The 19,217-nt window shown below is 42.1% G+C and overlaps 2 protein-coding genes across 2 annotated transcripts; one reads left to right on the plus strand and one right to left on the minus strand.

The window, feature by feature from the left end:
* Nucleotides 1–7,201: 7,201 nt before the first annotated feature.
* Nucleotides 7,202–12,655, plus strand: LOC311111572 (eukaryotic translation initiation factor 3 subunit J-A-like). The gene is made up of 8 exons (XM_084154328.1): nt 7,202–7,290; nt 7,435–7,526; nt 9,671–9,722; nt 9,963–10,054; nt 10,138–10,243; nt 10,423–10,599; nt 10,856–10,929; nt 11,201–12,655. Exons 1-8 carry the CDS (start codon nt 7,269–7,271, stop codon nt 11,330–11,332), a joined length of 747 nt encoding a protein of 248 aa, XP_084010454.1. The 5' UTR covers nt 7,202–7,268; the 3' UTR covers nt 11,333–12,655.
* A 258-nt stretch (nt 12,656–12,913) lies between these two features.
* Nucleotides 12,914–19,017, minus strand: LOC311111573 (cartilage intermediate layer protein 1-like). The gene is made up of 8 exons (XM_084154329.1): nt 18,951–19,017; nt 17,674–17,739; nt 17,145–17,414; nt 16,765–16,962; nt 16,290–16,604; nt 16,092–16,200; nt 15,825–15,982; nt 12,914–15,632 (listed from the first exon to the last, which is right to left on the minus strand). Exons 1-8 carry the CDS (start codon nt 19,009–19,011, stop codon nt 13,273–13,275), a joined length of 3,537 nt encoding a protein of 1,178 aa, XP_084010455.1. The 5' UTR covers nt 19,012–19,017; the 3' UTR covers nt 12,914–13,272.
* Nucleotides 19,018–19,217: the final 200 nt, after the last annotated feature.

Raw genomic sequence — 19,217 nt, forward strand, 5'->3', positions numbered from 1 at the left:
CTGGAGGTCATTTTGCAGGGCTCTGGCAGTGCTCCTCCTGCTCCTCCTTGCACAAAGGCGGAGGTAGCGGTCCTGCTGCTGGGTTGTTGCCCTCCTACGGCCTCCTCCACGTCTCCTGATGTACTGGCCTGTCTCCTGGTAGCGCCTCCATGCTCTGGACACTACGCTGACAGACACAGCAAACCTTCTTGTCACAGCTCGCATTGATGTGCCACCCTGGATGAGCTGCACTACCTGAGCCACTTGTGTGGGTTGTAGACTCCGTCTCATGCTACCACTAGAGTAAAAGCACCGCCAGCATTCAAAAGTGACCAAAACATCAGCCAGGAAGCATAGGAACTGAGAAGTGGTCTGTGGTCACCACCTGCAAAACCAGTCCTTTATTGGGGGTGTCTTGCTAATTGCCTATAATTTCCACCTGTTGTCTATTCCATTTGCACAACAGCATGTGAAATGTATTGTCAATCAGTGTTGCTTCCTAACTGGACAGTTTGATTTCACAGAAGTGTGATTGACTTGGAGTTACATTGTGTTGTTTAAGTGGTCCCTTTATTTTTTTGAGCAGTGTATTTTAAATACCTTGTAGAAAATACACTTTATGACACTGTCATGAAGCATTATGACCATCCTGTGTCCCTTTACTTGGAATAAGAAAATACACTTTATGACACTGTCAAGAAGCATTATAACCATCATAATCATAGAAGCCAGATAGGCCTATCACGTACATGCCCTTATATCAGTCATCAGTCAAAAATAGGGTGTCTTGTCCTGCTCCTGCATTCATCCCAGTCATCATCAACAGAGCATTGGGGTAGGTGCATGTCTGACATCAATGTGTGCGCAATTAGAAGGATAATTTAATATGGTAAATTTATTTTTTTAAATATATAACATAAACATACTGTTGACATGTAGGTCATGGTGTAATGGAATGTTTTGCCTTGTGTGGTAGGTTTTGCGCAATTTGAAACTCTTATGTAGGTGTCATAACCAGCCATAAAATAATGCAATATATGTCACAGCAGGTCTAAATATGTGTCATGACAGTGTTATGACAAGTTATGTCAGCTGTTATGACATACAATATTATTGCATTATGACCGTGTCATAACGTGTTATGACGCTGGGTATCAAGTGAAGTGCTATCTGAATGTCTTACCTGCTTTGGTGTGCCCGTGTGTGTGTGTGTGTGTGTGTGTGTGTGTGTGTGTGTGTGTGTGTGTGTGTGTGTGTGTGTGTGGTGCCTTTGCAATCCTTGTCTCTCCTGTCCCAGCTGGCTGTGCTGTCCTCCTCTGTGCTCAACTCCACCCAGGTGGGTCCTAGTCAGCTGGACTCCAGCACCCTGGTGGCTATGGGGCACATACTGTGTGGGATCAAGGACTCAGACATGCGCTCCCTGAATGCAGTGGAGTTCAGGTGAGATTAGAGACATACTCAAATCAGAGAGAGACCCAATTGAGAGAGAGAGTGTTATAGGTGCTGTGTTTTTACCATTAAAAATAGTTTGCATTTCCACATTTTTCATGTTTAACCTCCCCTATGTGTGTCTTCTTAACCTTTATCCAACCTGTTTCTCCCTCCTCTCATTCTACATGCTGTAACCAATGATGTACTGTATATGGGTCATTCTATAAATAATGGGGCCAATGTGTGACATTGGGATCAACATTTCAAAATGGTTTGAAACTAAAATAAAAAGGATTTTCATGCAGTTCCACATGTGTACTTAAAGGAATAAAAGTAAATATATGCAAATTGTCCCATAACTCCACCTAAAGAACAACATAGGCCCTTTAAGCAGGGTTCATACAGACATTGGCAAGTCAAATTCAAGGACTTTCAGGGACTTTTTCAAGCACTTAATTGTAATTTTCAAGGACCTCAATGTTATACAAGTGTATAATGTATATAATTGTACATGTAGGGCCTAATATAGAACCCCCCCCCCTCCCCCCAAAAGCATGCAAAAAGTGTAAAAAAAGTATGCCATTACCACTTTAAGAATAATGCAGCCTATGTGGCTGACGCAGGCACACAATAAAGCAATGAATAGCGGTATCATTAATCTCACCATTTGAATCTCACCATCGCTGTTTTTATAATGAGAAAGTGACCAAAAACCAGGTTCCTTTTTCAATGGAAAGGTTTGTATGGAAAGTCAAGTTGGGGCGGGGCAGAACAATTTTTTTGGGCCTCGCTACAGACTGCTATATCGGTCTGCTAATACAGGACTAGTAAAGGCCCAGTGCACTACTTTTGTGAGAATATTTGATGAATATTTATTTTCAATTCTGATTTTTCAGGGGGTGCTGCAGCACCCTCAGCACCCCTCCTTCTCGAGGCTATGAGGCCTATTCCAGCACTTGAATTTCTGAGCTCCAAATTCAAGTTCAAGTAGGCTACTTCAAGCCCTTTGTATTGTTTACAATTGCAGATCTAACATGGAAAACAAAATGTATATGTAATGTTATTTCATTACAAGGTCATATTGTGAATAAGCCCACTAGACTATGTAATTTGTTGTCATTATATCCAGAATAATTAATAGGAATAGCGTTGGGTGTTGTGCAATAGTCTATCCTACACAATTGCGCACAGTAGACTTGGTTTCCAATCCGAGGCACAAAAACATATGAAAACATGAACTCATTACCGATGCTTTCTCTGTTAAATCTAACAGACAACAGATGATCAACATCAATTTGCTAGGGATATTAGATCCAAATGTGGATCCAGGCCCAACTGTCTTCACTGGTGTAACGAATGAGACACCAAAATATTCTGGACCTTTCTCACAAACACCTTTTTTTCTAGCACTTGAGCTGTTGCATCGCATGCGCTATCGCAACAGCTGTTCAGCACTTGACTGTCATTCTGAAAATTCCTTCCTGGATCAGACGATGATGTGTGAAAATATCATGGCGTAACTAGTCAGCTGGACACCAAATGCGCATCCAACAAGTATTGTGCATAATTACTGACGAACCCACATGAATGACCGTATCGAATTAGGTTTTAAGTATCTAGGTAAGGTGACTCTTTCGGTTAGAAGCATTCGATTTTGCAATGCATACATTATTTTTGGATTTGTGTGCCCATGAAAACTGTTTTCACCTGTAACATAAGGAGATACTAAATGTTATGTAGTTACACTGCATTTCTGAGATGTCTATACAAAAAACTGTCTGACAGCTAGATCCAGGATTCTTACAGGGTTAAAGTTCAATGTCTAATTTAACTGAATAATGCTTAATATATGATATAACGACAACTTATACTGCCGTAAATGCAAGGACAGAAAAGTAATGTTTTATATGTCACGATTTTGGACAAATCAGTCAAGACACCAACCATGATAAAGGGTTAAACATACAGTAGGTTTTAAATAAACTCGTGAATTTTATTGAATATAGCTATGATCCCCCCTTATCTTAATGTAATGACATGTTTAAACAAATTGGATTTATCAATTACTTACGAACAGCTGTAACAAGTTGTCCAGTGTAGGAAATCACTGGTACCCTAGTTTCTCATATAAATCTCATATAAACCCTGGATTGCTGATGCTATGTATTGGCCAATGAGCGGCTTTGAAGCCACAGGTCGGCCATATTGGCACTCCCCAGAAGAAGCAGTCTTCCATAGGGATGAGTGGAATTCTAAAGTATTTCAATGAAATGTTTCAAGAACAAAATTACATGTATTTCAGTATTTTTGTTGTTGTTGTGGGGACAGTAACATTAGTACTTTCTAAAATGTATACTTTAAGGAAAGAAAACGTATCTATATATTTTTTATGTTTAGCTCACATAATATAATTTAAAAGTATGCATTAAGGTGTCTGTAATATAATAAAAGTGGCAAAAATAAATGTAGACCTTAATAAATGCATTTCTATAGATTCCCAAAAATGTTTTACAATGGTGGGAGTGCCAAGATCGGGGCACGGTGGCTACAAAACACCGCCCTCTGTCAGTCATTTAGTATATATATAAATAATTGGCTGTAACTCACCTCTCCCCCTCCTGGCTGCAGTAAGGCAGTTCTGTGGCTGGGCCGTCTGAGGCTGGCCTGTTCAGAAGAGCAGCAGCAGGCTTTAACGGGACTGCTGAGCCATAACCTGGCTTTCGGACCCATGAGCTCCTGGGGCCCTGAGGTCTTCATTGAGGTTGGAGCACTGGCAGGTACATTACATGCCTTTTGTTGGTTTTCTACCGCAAATATGTCTAGTGCCTGAAATTAGTTTCAAATCCTCTTACTATCTGCAGCTGGCCTCCCAGATATGGCCATGTCATCTTTGGTGAAGGAGCAGGTTGAAGGACTTACACCTCTGGCTGTGTCCCTCATCCGGGCAGACAAGTTTGCTGTAAGTGTAAGGATTCAAAAAGTCAGTTTATCTTCCATGTTTTGTATTGCCCCACCATCAAATTGTTGTTTTTCTTTGTTGTGTTCATGTGAATTGTCCGTGTGTCCTCAGGTCGTGTTTGACCCAGCCCATATCAGCATGTTCTCCTATGAACAGGCCAAAGCGGTGACTGAAGCCCAGCGCTCGCTTTTGTCTCCTGTGCAGCTGACAGCTATGTCTATGGTGCTGACCGTCTGGGATGACAAACCTGTTGACTTCCGTGGTAATTAACTTTCACCTGCTGAAATATTTCAAGTGTACACCATTTTCCTAGATGATTTCCATGTGTGGCGGCCTAGGGAAACCCTTCATATGGTGAAATGTTGACTTTTTTAAAGCCTACCTTGAACAAATACAAAGTAGATGCAGGTAGTGAAGGCCTGGTAGGTTTGATAAAGTCTAGCTAATACATTGTGTACTTAACTAGCGTAACATACCTTGCTTTCTCCTCATTGAAGATGCTCTCTCATCTCTCCATCCATGATGTGACAGAATATCTAAAACAAACAACATCGATATTTATCTGTGAAATCTGCTGTCAGCTTTAACGATGATTGATCAAATCAAATGATTGACTAACTACAAAAAGGAAAGACTGCGTGCGTAGGCTATGTTACGATGACAGGAGCCCAATCCCAATCGCACCCCTTCTCGCCTGTGCACTCGTTCACACCCCCTCAAAGATAAAAACAGTGGGGATTAGTGTAACTGTGTTGGTAGATAATTAATCTACACCTATCCTATTTTACATCTTTGAGGGGAGTGAAGGAGAGTGGCCAGGGCTAACAAGAAATTGGATGCGGCTCAAAATGACAGATAATATGCCTCTCACTTCCACCAAGTTTTAGAATAGGATATCAATTGCTTTGTTACCTAAAATCAAAATAATTCTGAACTGCTGAAATTACTGCAATAGTGTTTCTATATTTTTATCACTTCATGTCATTTTGGCCATTAATAGGCCTACCCACTGATCAAGAAACATCCGAAGAAAGTGTGAACCTCTTTTATGAACGTTTGCTGCGGCGTAGACTACGGCTACTTGTAGACAATGAAAATCCGACCCACTTGTATTCATAACTACATTGTTGGTTGTAAATTAGAACTTTATATTACTAACTATCTAGCAAATTATTCTGTCTAAACCAGCCTGATTTCATTAATCTGTAGCATGTTATCTTGAATGGGCCAAGTCAACTGCGACACTCAGGGAAATTTAAGCTAGCGTTTTTCACATTGGGCACATTGCTAGCTAACGACAAAAAAACAGGGAAATTAACTATTTCCTTAAGTAATCATGCAATATGTTTTACATTACAATAAAGTAAAGGGTTTAAAGTATCCAAAACAACAAAAATCTCAACTTCCACATTTGGGCTTTTTCCCAATGAGGGCGCGATATCCGACGGGTTTTCGTAGGCCGCCTCACATGTTTTCGCTGAAGCAGACATTGTCTTGTTCACAGCAGAGTGTAATTAAATTAGATGCGTATTATGTCAGTACATACTTTCAGCATGTATATTTTGTAACTTTGAGTCTGAATAATCCAGAGCTAGTGGAAGAAGGACAGCTCAAGCAAATGTTTGAGTACTTGTTGGATGTAGGATGCAATCGTATGATGCTTGTATTGTTGAGTTGATGTTGTTGACTTTGTCTCCATACAGTTATGGTGTTGCTTTTGTGTGTCCCCATGCAGGCAGTTCATCAGGGCTGGCACTGTGCCCTAGTCCTCACTGTCACCTTCTGGGACTGCTGATGGTGCTGTTAGTTTCTGCCCTGTAATGGCCCTCTCCTTCTGATGGATAAATTCCTCACCCCTAATGGGCCAGGAGGAATCTCTCCTACACAACTACCATGTTAAACAATAAGTGCAATATATTTGAGTAGCCCTTCAGGCTATTGTAATGTTGATTTGATAATGTGTGGTTATTTATTTCTATCAGCACTGAAGAGACATGCATTTGCTATTGGCCTATTCTCTGAGTGAATAAAAAATATTTGAGCATTTATGTATTGCACATTGCAGAGTTGTAGTCATTAGTTTAGACATAATTATTTTGTTAGGTTTAAGGTTGAATAAAATCTTGTTTTATTGCTTAAATGTAATTGTTTTAAATGGAAAGAGAAGAGTAATCATGTGGTTCTATCTCAAAAGTGCAGTGATGTTTTCTATTATTTGAGCATTATTATGTTTCTAAATTATGTTTTGAAATCCTTGTCTACCTGTAAAGTATTTCGGCAACAATTTACATGGTGTACTTTATAAAGGGTCTGTTAATGGTTTATAAGTAGTCCAGTAGACTCCATTCTAAAGTTGTTACCATACCAATATTTCTGTAACACAAAAATAATCTAGCCTATATAACACTCATTGCAAATCATTTTTGGGTATTTATTCCATGTATTGTAATTGCTGTGAGTTTTGTATTGTTGTGTGAATACACAGGCATAAATATGTTGCTAATAAAGGACTTCTACATTGTATTCCTTTTTAATTTGATTTGTTGTAAACAAAATGTTTAACTGAAAAATATGTTTAATATAGAGCTGTCCGTCATCTAATAGCTTCACCTACATTTCCTAAACAAAGTGGCAGGGTCATGGTGTTGAAATGACAGATTGTGCCTTTAAATATTTAATATTAAAGATTAAAATGTACGATTGAGGTACAGTGCGACTTTTTTTTACTCAATAAAAGGCATACTCTTCCATGAAGGGGCTTTCCTTTCTTGAAAAAAAAAAAAGAGCACCAACTCCCAGCATTACAGAGCTGTAAAGCCTCGTTGTCTACTTCCGCCATCTGCTTTGCTGCTTTCAGTTCAGTTGAGAGGTCTGTCAAACCCGCACACACACAGCCAAGATGGCGGATGCCGACGATTGGGGTGAGAACAAAGTTAGAAATGATATCGTACGACAGCTATATTTAGGGATTTGGGAAAGATGGGTAACATTGTTATTGATATTAGCTAGTATATCGTTTTGAACGTTCAAGATAACTTAGTTACCGTTATAATGTGCATTTATAGACGCTGACAACTTCGAGCCGGACGTCGCGCCGATCAAAACGGCGGTAGTGCTGGACAAATGGGAAGGCGAAGACGAAGATGAAGATGTGAAGGTAACCAGACAACTAACTAGATAGCTAGTTACATGATACAGGCCATTTTACAGATGATTTTCAAGTCATAATTAACCCATTAGTTGTGGCTAACACAACACGCCTTGCTAGTTAGTCTGTGGACATTAGTTGGCTAGCTAGTTAGCCGCCAACTAGCCTAGCGTTATCCACGTTTCTAGCTAGTTAGCTAACGGTGTATATCTTAGCTAGGTCGATACTGTACAAGCTGTGAGGCCGCACATGTGAAAAATGTCGACGTGTGTCTCCTGGTTCGAGCTGAGCACAGACTCATTCTCGGGCACTTTTTGTTTTTGAATTAACTACGTTGGCCATGTTTTTTTGGGCTGGTTAGAAGCTACTGTAGATTTGTTGCATTCTGAGTTGGGGAGATTCCATGGTGTAACGTTACTGACATGTAGTTATTATTATTATGTAGTTACTGACTAGCTAGCTACAGAACTAATTTAGCTTTTTAGGTTAGCAGCTAGCTAGTTAGGTCTGAACTAATGTGTTGACTATCTAGCTTTAAGAGGTACATTCATCATAATCTGACTGCGATTAGTCATTGATGAAGTCAGTTTAAGGCTTTGTTTGTGTTATACATTTAATAAATAGGCACTTAAATGAAAACTAGCTGGCTAACGTTAGTTGCCAACGTCATTATTCTGCCCTGATGATACCAGATCACTGAATTGAGCCTTACTACTACTAAGGTGCTTCCAACTGACATATGCGAAAAGTAAAGTGTGTTTTCGAGAACCCTCTTCAACAGACTTTTCTCGTTGATTCATTTTCACCATGTATGTCTAGAAAGTCAACCGAATGTATACTATGGGATCATACAGCTGTGGAAAAGGCTAGCAAAGCAGTTTGTTGTTGACCATGGTTTCTGTGGAATATAGGTAGTGTTCAAGTCATATGGTGTATTCGTGTCCCTAAAACAAAACTTGATCAGTACAGTAGGCCTACAGTTGTTTTGAGAGAAATGTTTGGTGTCTTTTTGGATAAGGCTTGGGCTAGGTACTTCTCTTATTCCCTTATTAGGGCCTCAATGGATATGACACATTTGCCAAATATTGGTTGAAATGCTTTACATAACCGCTTTTTGTGATAATGATGTGACTGGTTCTGACATGTCTTCTGATGTTTGATAATGCAGTTGGTCCCATAAATTCAGATCTTGTTGATTTCCTAGAAAATTAAGTGAAGACCTAGAAAAGTCCCAGAACCAACCGCTAAACTACCCAGTATTATGTACATTTACATTACATTTTAGTCATTTAGCAGAAGAGCGACTTACAGTTAGAGTGCATACATTTTGGGAAACGAACCCACAACCCTGGCGTTGCAAGTGCCATGCTCTACCAACTGAGCTACAGGGGACTCTATCAACCACAGAACTTGGAATTTTGCACAAGTGAAAATGATTTCAGTTGGTGAACTAAGAACAGATAATCAGCTTGAACAGCTGCAATGGGATAATTTTGTTTTTCTCCAGAATAAATTTGGTAAAGTGGCATTTCCATTACTTCGAAACTTTGTTTTATTATTCTTTATGCCCTTCCTGGCTACATTCAATCAGTATTGCAATAAAAGTAATGGTGGTCCATGACCGTAAATGACTGTTATCCTACCGCTTAGGAGAAAATATAATGATGAGCAAACGCATGCCTTACACTGTTCAAATAAGACAAAGACATTACCATTTGTCTGCTTTAATTGGACCAAAACAAACCTAAATCCATCCAGAAGGGTTATTTAGGGGACTGGAAGCAATGTCAATATCAACTGCTCACAATGATTGTTTCATCTCAACACAAATGCTACAAATTGTTTAAGCAAGAGCAGGTGTCAAAGCCATATTTCAAAAAATTTTATTGATCGATGAAGTCATTTGCAAGTAAAATCATTATTGGTTTGGTTGATGTCATCATGGGTTAGCTTTTTTCATCACAAAATCAAAAGAAAAATGCAGATGTGTTTTGCTTTCAATAATCATTTTAGCTTCTAGTAAAATACCAAACAAACGGGGGTCAAAAGAAAGGAAAGAAAAAGCAGAACGAAAACCAAGCAGAAAGAACCTCAGGCAGGCAGGCGATGTAGTCACATCATTCGACACATTCCTGTATGTTCTCCCTCTGCAGGATAACTGGGATGATGAAGAGGAAGAGAAGAAAGCAGAGGCAAAGAAAGCAGGTGCAGAAATACAGTGGTTTGAGAAAGTAGTGGCTGTGGCCTGTTGTAATGTAATATGCTGATCTGCACATACCTGTATATATTTTTGTGAATAGTTCACGAAAATGTTCCTGCATCATACTGGCTGCCGCCATGCCTTTTTATTACCAAGTACTGGCTGAAAATATGTGTAATTTCAACTTGATTTGATGGTTGTTTTTGTTCTAGAGGTTTGCTATAACATTGCTTTTTTTGTTTCAGAGGCCAAAGTGTCTGAGAAGAAAAAACTGGCCGAAAAAATCAAGGAGAAAGAAAACCGGCTAAGGAAAAAGCAACAAGAGCTGAAAAAGAAAGTGAGTTTTTGAAATGTTGGATTAACCTTACAGATCTGAATATTTTCTCTCTTATGAATCCTTTACTTTTTTCTTGTTGATAGTTGGAGGAAGAGGAAGAGCTTACACCCGAACAACAGCTAGCAGAAAAGTTGAAAGTCCAGAAGATGCAGGAGGAAGCAGACTTGGAGCTGGCAAAAGAGGCTTTTGGTAAGATCCTGGAATATCCTGTCAAGTTTAACCCAGATATCAGAGATGTGATTTTTCCTGCTTTTCTATGTTGTCCTGATCACATCCCTGATACATGAAACATTCATTTTAATGTGTACCCACTAGCCAGCCATACAGTTATTGTTTGTTCTCATTAGTTTTTGTCCTTGTCATTTCAGGCATTTCAGGGGGTAGTACCACAAACAATGTTTCTGGAATTGAAGCCATGTGCCCATCTTCTAAAGAAGACTTCACAGAGTTTGAAAAGCTGCTGAAAGTGAAGATATTACAGTATGAAAAATCAGTGCATTATTCAAGCTTCTTGGAGTCGTTGTTTCGGGAGCTCTGTATTTCATGTGAGTTCAACATCCTACAGGAATTATTGTACATGAAACATTTATTATTCTGTGTGTTTTAGGTTTGTGCACATAACTTATTACTTTAAAACAAATACCAAACCACATGTCATAAATACCTCATCAAGAAATGTTTATATACATAAGCCATTCAATAATGGTTTGACTTGACATATTTGGAGTTCACTAACATTCAGGCTCAACCATTGTGATAACGTATTAACTTGTCTTAACTAAATGTCCTGTTTCTACACAGTGGAAATTGACGACTTAAAGAAAATCAGCTCTTCCCTGACAGTGCTACTTAATGAAAAACAGAAGCAAGAAAAAGTAAGTTGTTGGCTGTCTTATTAATTCTGAACAAAAATGATGTCATCCTTCTGGAGTTTTCTTCATGAATTGTAGTTCTCCTTACGGTCAGTGGAGGGAGCCCTATACCAGTACCTCCATATTGCTTTTCGTTGGTCTCTGCTCAAGGAACTAACTTACACCCTGGTTGCCCCATTCACTTTAATATTCACTCAACTCGCTTTGAAGAACACCAAGTGTTTATTAAGTGTTTATTTGTAGCAATGGTTTAAGTTTTGTTTTGGTTCCACAGGCAATCAAAGGCAAAAAGAAGAAGAAAGGAGCTGTACTTGGTGGTGGTATGAAAGCCAAGGGAAAAGATGACCTTGCAGACTATGGAGGATTCGATGGTGGCTACACCCAAGACTATGATGACTTCATGTGACCACAGCTATATCCCCACTGCCTTTTTACCCTTTAACCCTCAGAAATGCAGCTGTACTTCTCATGCTGTCCAGTGTCATCCTGGAAAAACCTGAACAATGTGTCGCCCTTTCATTTTGCTTCAATGATCCGAGGGACAATACAGGGAGCATCCAGTACCAACACTTCTGTTAATACATAATGAAATGGCCTTTTCTCTCATTCAGTCTCCAAACTTCATAAAGATACAAAACACAGTGAAAAATACTTTACTTGCTGTATGTGATTTGTAGAGCATGTTTTTGATTTAGAGAAATGATGCTCATGTCAATTAATTCCAGTTGCTACTGCAATGACATCACAACAAATTAGGTCTATGCAAATAATTTCACCCAGAATGTCTATAAATATTATAGGTATTTCACTTTACCTGTCGATGGGTTTCTTACAGGAAAGTATATAGTATCTATAACGTAGGTTGCCAAATACACATTATCTTTATCCATTGAAAGTTGCATTGTTCATGCTTTGAAAATGACACTACATGTTTAGTAGTTGGAGTGTTTACAGGGGGCTTATTGCGTTCACTGTAAAAATGGATAGACAAGTGTAATGCATTTTAGGTTTGGGCGGTATCCAGATTTTCATACCATCGTACCGGTCCTGTACGCACAAAACACATTTAAGCAGCAGGGATTTATCCGGGAGGGGCTTGATTGTCTCTGCTGTAACCAAGAAGCTTGATCTTGCAAGCTAGCCACTCAGCTAGTAAATTAGCAAACCAAATGCATAGCTGGAGCCCTGAGCTGGAGGTAATTTATTTGGCATGTCTAAGATAGTTGTAGTTCTAAGCAGTGGTATTGAAAATCATACCGTCTGTATTTCAAATGTATATGGTATACCACCCAAGCCTAATTAATTTTACGATAGATGTGACTCAAACCTCATGGCCATCCTCTGGATACATCTCTGGAATATCCTTGAACAGTTGAAGCAAGAGTGCTTTTAGGTATTTTTTTGTGCATGACAAACAGGTAATTTGCTCATCAATTTGATTACTGCTAATGCAGATATAATTGTGATCAGGCAAGTTCTCACACAACTGGTCTCCTTAACATTGCTTCTGCAGCCTTGTATCAAGTGAGACGAGGAGGGGACTAATGGGCTGACCTTAGTGTCTTCATAATGGTAGAAAGGGACATGTTTTTCCTATTTTCTAACATTTGAGAGGTTTTCAAATTGTTAAGGAAATTGGACATGGTGTACAATATACTGTAAAAGATGACCGGCTCTTCAGTGTTTTATATGCATCTAATTTAATAAAATCACTGGTCGAAAGAATAAATTATAGAATTTCTCTACTTTTTAAAACTTGAATTCACTGACAGTTGTGTTATGGCTTACGTGGATTAGAAGTAACTTGTCCGTAGTGTGCGCTCTACAATGTTGTCAGCTATGTTGTGAATGTGCGCCAACAAATATTTGTCTAAGTGTAAGTGAATCAGCAATCCAACACGTTCTAGGATTGTTCTTGTTTTATTTGGGGTGTAGTGTCTTAGTCACTGGTTACAACCTTGAATGGCATGTGTAATAAATATCCCATTATTTACAATTTCAAGTAGTAAATATTCATCACAGTACAGGTGAAGAAAATACAATATTTTCTGTAACATTAAAATCTCCACTGAATGTTCCCTGGGAGATACCTGTGTAATAGATAACAAAATATTTGTTCAGTTTTGAATTTATGGTTATGGGCCTTACTCACAATCGTAAAACATATTTTAGTAAAATATCAAAAATTATTACAAACAGTACATTATGAAGAAAAAAAACGTGTATCTTCACCGAAGGGCTAAAATATCAATTTGAATCCCATCACCAATACCCACTTTCTTTAGTGATTTGCCAACATGTCTGATGTGATTGTGATGTGGAGACCCTGACCTGTAGTGCTGTGCTTTAGCCTGAGGTGCTCTGGGTGCGTGTGGCAGCGGGATTCCGAGTACTGCGTCTACGGCTGTTGCGGAGTGCGTTGGCTCCTGCTCTCTGCCTCCTGCCTCGGCCATCCCTCACTGCGCTCGCCACAGACTGCCCGGGGGAGTTCTGCAGAGCCTGGAACACGCTTTGACGGGTCACCTCACGGTTGCCACAGGTAAAGGTAAGCGCCACTCCCTCGTTGCTCTTCATGACACGGGAAGTGCCGTCAGAGGTGCCATCAAAGCAGCGTCCCAGTGCTATCTCTTTAGCTGTGCGGGGGTCCTGGTCTGTCACTGTGTAGATGCCATAGTTGTGGCCCAGAGGGTCCAGTGGTGCCAGCATTGTGAACTCATTGGTGTCGTTGTTGACGGCTAGAGGCAGGTGATTAACCAGGTACTCTTGAAGCATGGAGTTAACATTGTCCCTCTTACAGCTGCCCTGAGGAATCACCTTCATCAGAGTGCGGTCCACTCGGTCCTGGTCGTAGAGCATGCCACTGCACTTGAACTCCAGGCACACAGCAGAGACGGTGGACTGGTCCATGTCGCGGATGCTGCGGGTGTCGCGGAGGCCATACAGTTGGCCAACGGTCTTGGGGTGAGTGCCGCCCTGGTTGCGGGAGCGCACGTTGATCTCATGGGGACCATTGATCTTGACCTTGACATAGCAGGCTCGGTACTCCATGGGCTTGGGCCACCAGCTCAGGTAGTCTTCTGTCCAGCTCATAGGATCGTCTTCGTTGAAAGGCACTGTGTTGTAGTCGTAGCGATCTCCCTCCACTCTGGTGAAGCGGAAGTGGCCTGCAGTAAATGGGGCTTCCTCACACTCTTTCAGTTGGTCAAATGAGTACACAGGTCCATTGAGCTCTTCAGCTGTGTTTGGGCTGGGCTTGGCCACATTGATGCTGAAGGCTGTCTTCTTTAACCTGGGGTCATTGTGGTCTGACCGTCTGTAGTTCAGCTTGCCCAGGTATGGCTGAGGGACTCCAATGATGTTGGGGTTGAATTTGGGAGCAGACGGGACTGCCTCGAGTTCTTCTCCTCCCATGTTGGCCATGACGTGGGCAGAATATGCGTCAGCTTTCTGGTCGTCGCAGAAGGCAGGCAGACAGGCACCATTGGGGCCAGTGATGACGCTGTCAAAGCGTCCCCAAGCACGAGGGTTGGAGGAGTAACCTGCAGTGGGTTCCATGTTGATCAAGGTCACCACCACTCCCTCTACCTGCTCGCTGGGCATGAAGCGATCGCTGCGGAAGCCTCGCACCTTGATGTAACACCTCCTGTTCTCTGGGACGTCCAGGTTAAACAGCCTCCTCTCTCTGATCTCCATGTTCCCAATGAGGAAGGTCCTCTCCTCCCTTTTACCACGTTGCTTCTTCTCCATCTGGAAGCTCCCCTCCTCCTCCCACATGCCCGTGTCGGGGTTCAAGGACCACAGCTTCATGGTGTCCAGGTGCTCAGGCATTTTCACCTGTGTTGAATCCATTTTCACCTTCACCTCTCCGGCGTTCAGTGGTTCTCCGGCCTCCTCATCCCTGAAGTCAACTGAGAACATACCGTAGGTTCTCAGGGGCAAGGTGTCTCCCTCATCGCCTACGAAGTTGAGGTCACTCTGTGCGGCTGCTGCTGTGGACACGTCTCTAGCATCCAGAAAAGTGATGCTAGCCTTCACATTACCCACAAATACTTCTCCACTCTGCTTGTAGAAGGAGTTGGGTGGGATCTGGATCTCAGCAATAGGATCCTGGCCCTCCACCTCTCCCAGCTGAAGAGTGTTGAGCTCTGTTGAGCTGATGGTCACTGGTTCCTTCTTCCTCAAAAGCTTGATCTCATGGTAGACGGCGCCCCCTTTGGTGTTGAATGGAAGAACCTTGGTGGTGTTGACGAACTTATCCATGTTGTCCACAAAGGTCATCACCAGCCTCTCAGTGTCATGGGGGACCTGGATGGAGAAGGTGCCTTGGTAGCCTGTGCGGCTGACTCTGGCTCCATTTATGTAGACGTGACCAAATCTCATGGGCTCTCCAGTGTCTGCGGCCACAGCCCGCCCACGCACAATGGCTTTGGTCTCCACACATTTCTGGCAGCCACACTCGGTCACCACCATGGTGGTGAGCTCATAGCCCTGGCATTTTAGTTTTTTCTCCTCCATCTTTGCCACCCCACAGCAGTATGCCACTGAGTCTTTGCACCTGATTCCATTGTCCAGCTGTCCTGCACAGGTTCCTGAGAGGCACTTTCCTACGTCGTAATAGAGGGAGCCGGTGCTGTTTTGGTAGCAGTCATGAGGTAGGCGAATAAGGTAGGATTCGGGTTTCGGGTTACATGAAGGTTGATCTTTACCTGTGAGGAGAAAGGGGTAGAAAACAGACCAACACATGTTAAAATATTTACAGATTATACAATGGAATTATTTTATGAGAAAATCAATACCCTTTCGTTCTCCCTCTGATCATTGACTGATGTCATGCAAATGGCTGTTCAAATAGTAAGTATGAATGTGTGAATATCAGCCGTGGTGCTTTGAGATCAAACCTAAGACTGTGACTATGGCTGGTTTGGACTTGATGGCCCCAGCCTGGTTGCTGGCTCTGCAGTAGTACTCCCCAGTCTGCTCCATGCTCAGGTTTCTTAAGACCAGTGTGCTGTCATAGTTCAGCTGCTTCCTGTCCAGCAGGCTGCCGTTGTGAAACCTACCGAATTACAGATGACTGTTGAACACTATACCCAGCAAAAACTTTGATTTTGATATGGTAAATATATAACATTTTCCAAGCGGTCATTACAGATCCATTGGCTTACCACTGGTACTCTTCTGGCTCTGGTGATCCACCCACTTTGCAGCAGAGAGCAGCTGTCTGGCCCTCTCTTCTGGCCTTGTTCTCAGGGTTCTTCATCACATGGAGCTTCTCTGAGGGATCACATTACAGTGTGTGAGACCAATGTAAAACAGAGATGTAACAATGTCAGCTTTCATTACTTTTTTTGTGGCCATTTTACCTGCTCTATTCAGCATGATACTGAGGACAGAGGTGCGTTCGGTGCTGTGGGGCACGATGACAGTGTGAGGGGCGTGGTTCCGCAGCTGGACGGTCAGTGTGGCATTGCCGTCGGGACAGATCCCTGGGATGCGGAAGTGTCCATTGTGATCGGTGAGGGTGAGGAGTTTGGAGCTGGGGCCGAAGCGGAGGATGGTGGCCCCTGGGGCAGGGAGACCTCCAGCACTGCGGACAGAGCCCAGTACAATGTGGTCCTGACACATACAGGCGTCACACTCCACATTCACCCTACCCATCTCACAGTGCAGTGTGCAACCTGGAACAACAGCAGCAATACAGTTCAGCATGTCAGACAGTGCCTTTGTACATTGGTTCAGCTATGACCATTTCTAGAATAAAATGCAAATGGTAGTGTGACATTACAGAGGTTTCAATGATATTTAATAGCTGTAATGGAGATGTTGAGAGCAACTCACCAGTCCCAGGGCATTCAGGTCCTTTGCAGGCTCTACCCTCCACTGTAGGTCCGCTGCACTGCTTATCCCACTGCTTATGTTGGGACTGGCATTTCCTGGAGCGCACCTGCATTGCCACCTGGCCACACTTGGCAGAGCAATGGCTCCAGTCTGACCAAGGACCCCAGGCATCCAGAGAGCCTTCTGACCCAGTGTTGCCTGATTGAAAATAGGTTTTCACTCCATTACAAAAGACTGATATAATTGCAGTAGCTAGAAATGTTGCTTGGAGGATAAATTATGGCTTTCACTATTATAGAACAGTTTTATTTTACATAATACAGTAGCTACTTCTCAACTGTATTTAATGTAAGGCTCCCAGCCACACATACCAGACTGACCTTTGGGGCACAGGAAGCGCACAGCGTAGTTGGAGCAGTTGCGACCAGGGGCCTGCTCAGCGTTGGCGCACCAGAAGCCCAGGGTAGGGTCTGCGTGGATCTTCTCCCCTGTGTTGCGAGCGGGGATCCAGTCAGTGGTGCGAGCCTCCAGGGTCCGGGGGGCGTCACACACCCGCGCGCGGTAGTAGAAACGGATAGCGTCCAACTGCTCATAGTCTCCTCGACCTCCAGGGTGATCCACGTTGAACCAAGTGGTCCACTCATAGTCATCTGGACACAGAATGTCGCACAATGAATACTACTTCAGAATGTTGAAAATAAAATAAAACTGTTAGTGTTTCCATTTTTTAGCTCATTTCTCTGCTGCTGTAAACACGACTGGTGCCATTGGGCTGTAATTCTGAAAGTTATAGTTCTTCATACCATATTATTACATAGACATTAACCAGACTTAAAGTGACAATCCGGACTTAAAGCCACAGTCGTGACAATTGTGTAAAGAGATGTATTTTGGGATGTTAAATGTTACCTTCAGAGTTGTACACTGCAGGGTTGTTTTGTCTCGCAACTCTCGAACTGTCTCTTCTCCATGTTCCTATAAAACATCACCTCATGATGACTCATGATTGACCTGTTGTGACATCACTGACCAATGCCTCAATGCTGACCAGACTGGCCAAACCTCAGACCAGACGGACCAAACCTCTGGCTATTTCTTCCTAGAGTATTATGGTCACCCGTAAAGCAATGGGAAAGAATCTGTATCTTTCAAATCGTTCAACTTTTCAACTATACCCTGAGTCATGGAACAATATATTACGACTTTTACTTTCTCTTCATGTAATGCCACACTCTAATCTCTTTCTGGTGATTTGCCCTGTGTACTTTGGAAATAAAATGAATTGCTCCAACACATGAAAGTGCCAATAGCGTTTCAAAGTGGTCAAGGAATTACGTTGTGGACCAACAGTGAAAAGTTTAAAAAGAGCCATTATATTTATATTTATAAATTCCATCGTTACTCTCAGCTGCAAACAATCAACTGCTTTGTACTAATGTCACTGAAACCAAGAGATTGATTTTTCATTCTGATTTACAGACTGACATTTGTAGTGTACGGTGTTACATAATGCATATTTTGACTTTTCACAGACCATTGCAGTTACAGTACCCACCAAACGCTATAATCGTTCTGAGTTCACATTGGGGCTCAGTATAAGCATACTACTGGCACATACTTGTGGCCAATTGCAGAGAGGTGTCTCCTTAGCCTTGGCCTTAAACATATCCCGCCTACTTAAGGATGTGGATCAGAGTCAGTAATGGGGATGTGCAACAATATGCCTCTGTCTACCAATGGTTTGGGAGAAGAAGGAGTAAAGGCTTCTGTAGAGTCCGAAGATCACCAGGCTGCTGTCTATGTCCCAAGGAGACCTCTGTTCTGACTTTTCTCAAATTCACATTAGATAATACTCTCAACTGTATAATGAAATGATCAATGATAATCGAATTTCCACACACAGGATATCATCCTGGTTTACGTTTTGACACGTTGAAAAAATTGTTAACGTTTTCCAGTTGAAATAATAGTTGCAATTCCCAAGCTGAGCCTTGTGAATGAATTATGGAGTTACAACTCCCAAACCGAGCTGTGTGCACGTGCGTTCTTGTGTGTGTGTGTGTGTTTGTTAGGGATCTGTGTGTGTGCACGTGTTAGGGATGTGTATTAGGGATGTGTGTGTGTGTGTGTGTGTGTGTTGGGGACGGTAAGGGGAATGTAAATAGTAACTGCTAATGAAGACCAACCTTGTGCCGTTGTGGTGACTCCCAGAGCTAGGAGGAGAGCCCATGTTGACAGGCAGCACATCCTGGCACTCTGCTGTTGCCTCTGACCTGTGACCTTGTGGTAATTACCCTCACGCACGCCAGGCACGACAACACTAAGAATGGTCCACCAACACCTCCTGTAGAGGGGAAATGGAAATACTTAGCCAGAATCATTCCTGGCAGATTATCACAAACAAAAACAGTAGAGTGTAACTTTGTGGTCCACAGTATTAAATTAAATGCTTT

Source organism: Coregonus lavaretus, assembly GCF_964263955.1.
Source record: "Coregonus lavaretus genome assembly, chromosome: 37".
Classification (NCBI taxonomy): Eukaryota; Metazoa; Chordata; class Actinopteri; order Salmoniformes; family Salmonidae; genus Coregonus; species Coregonus lavaretus.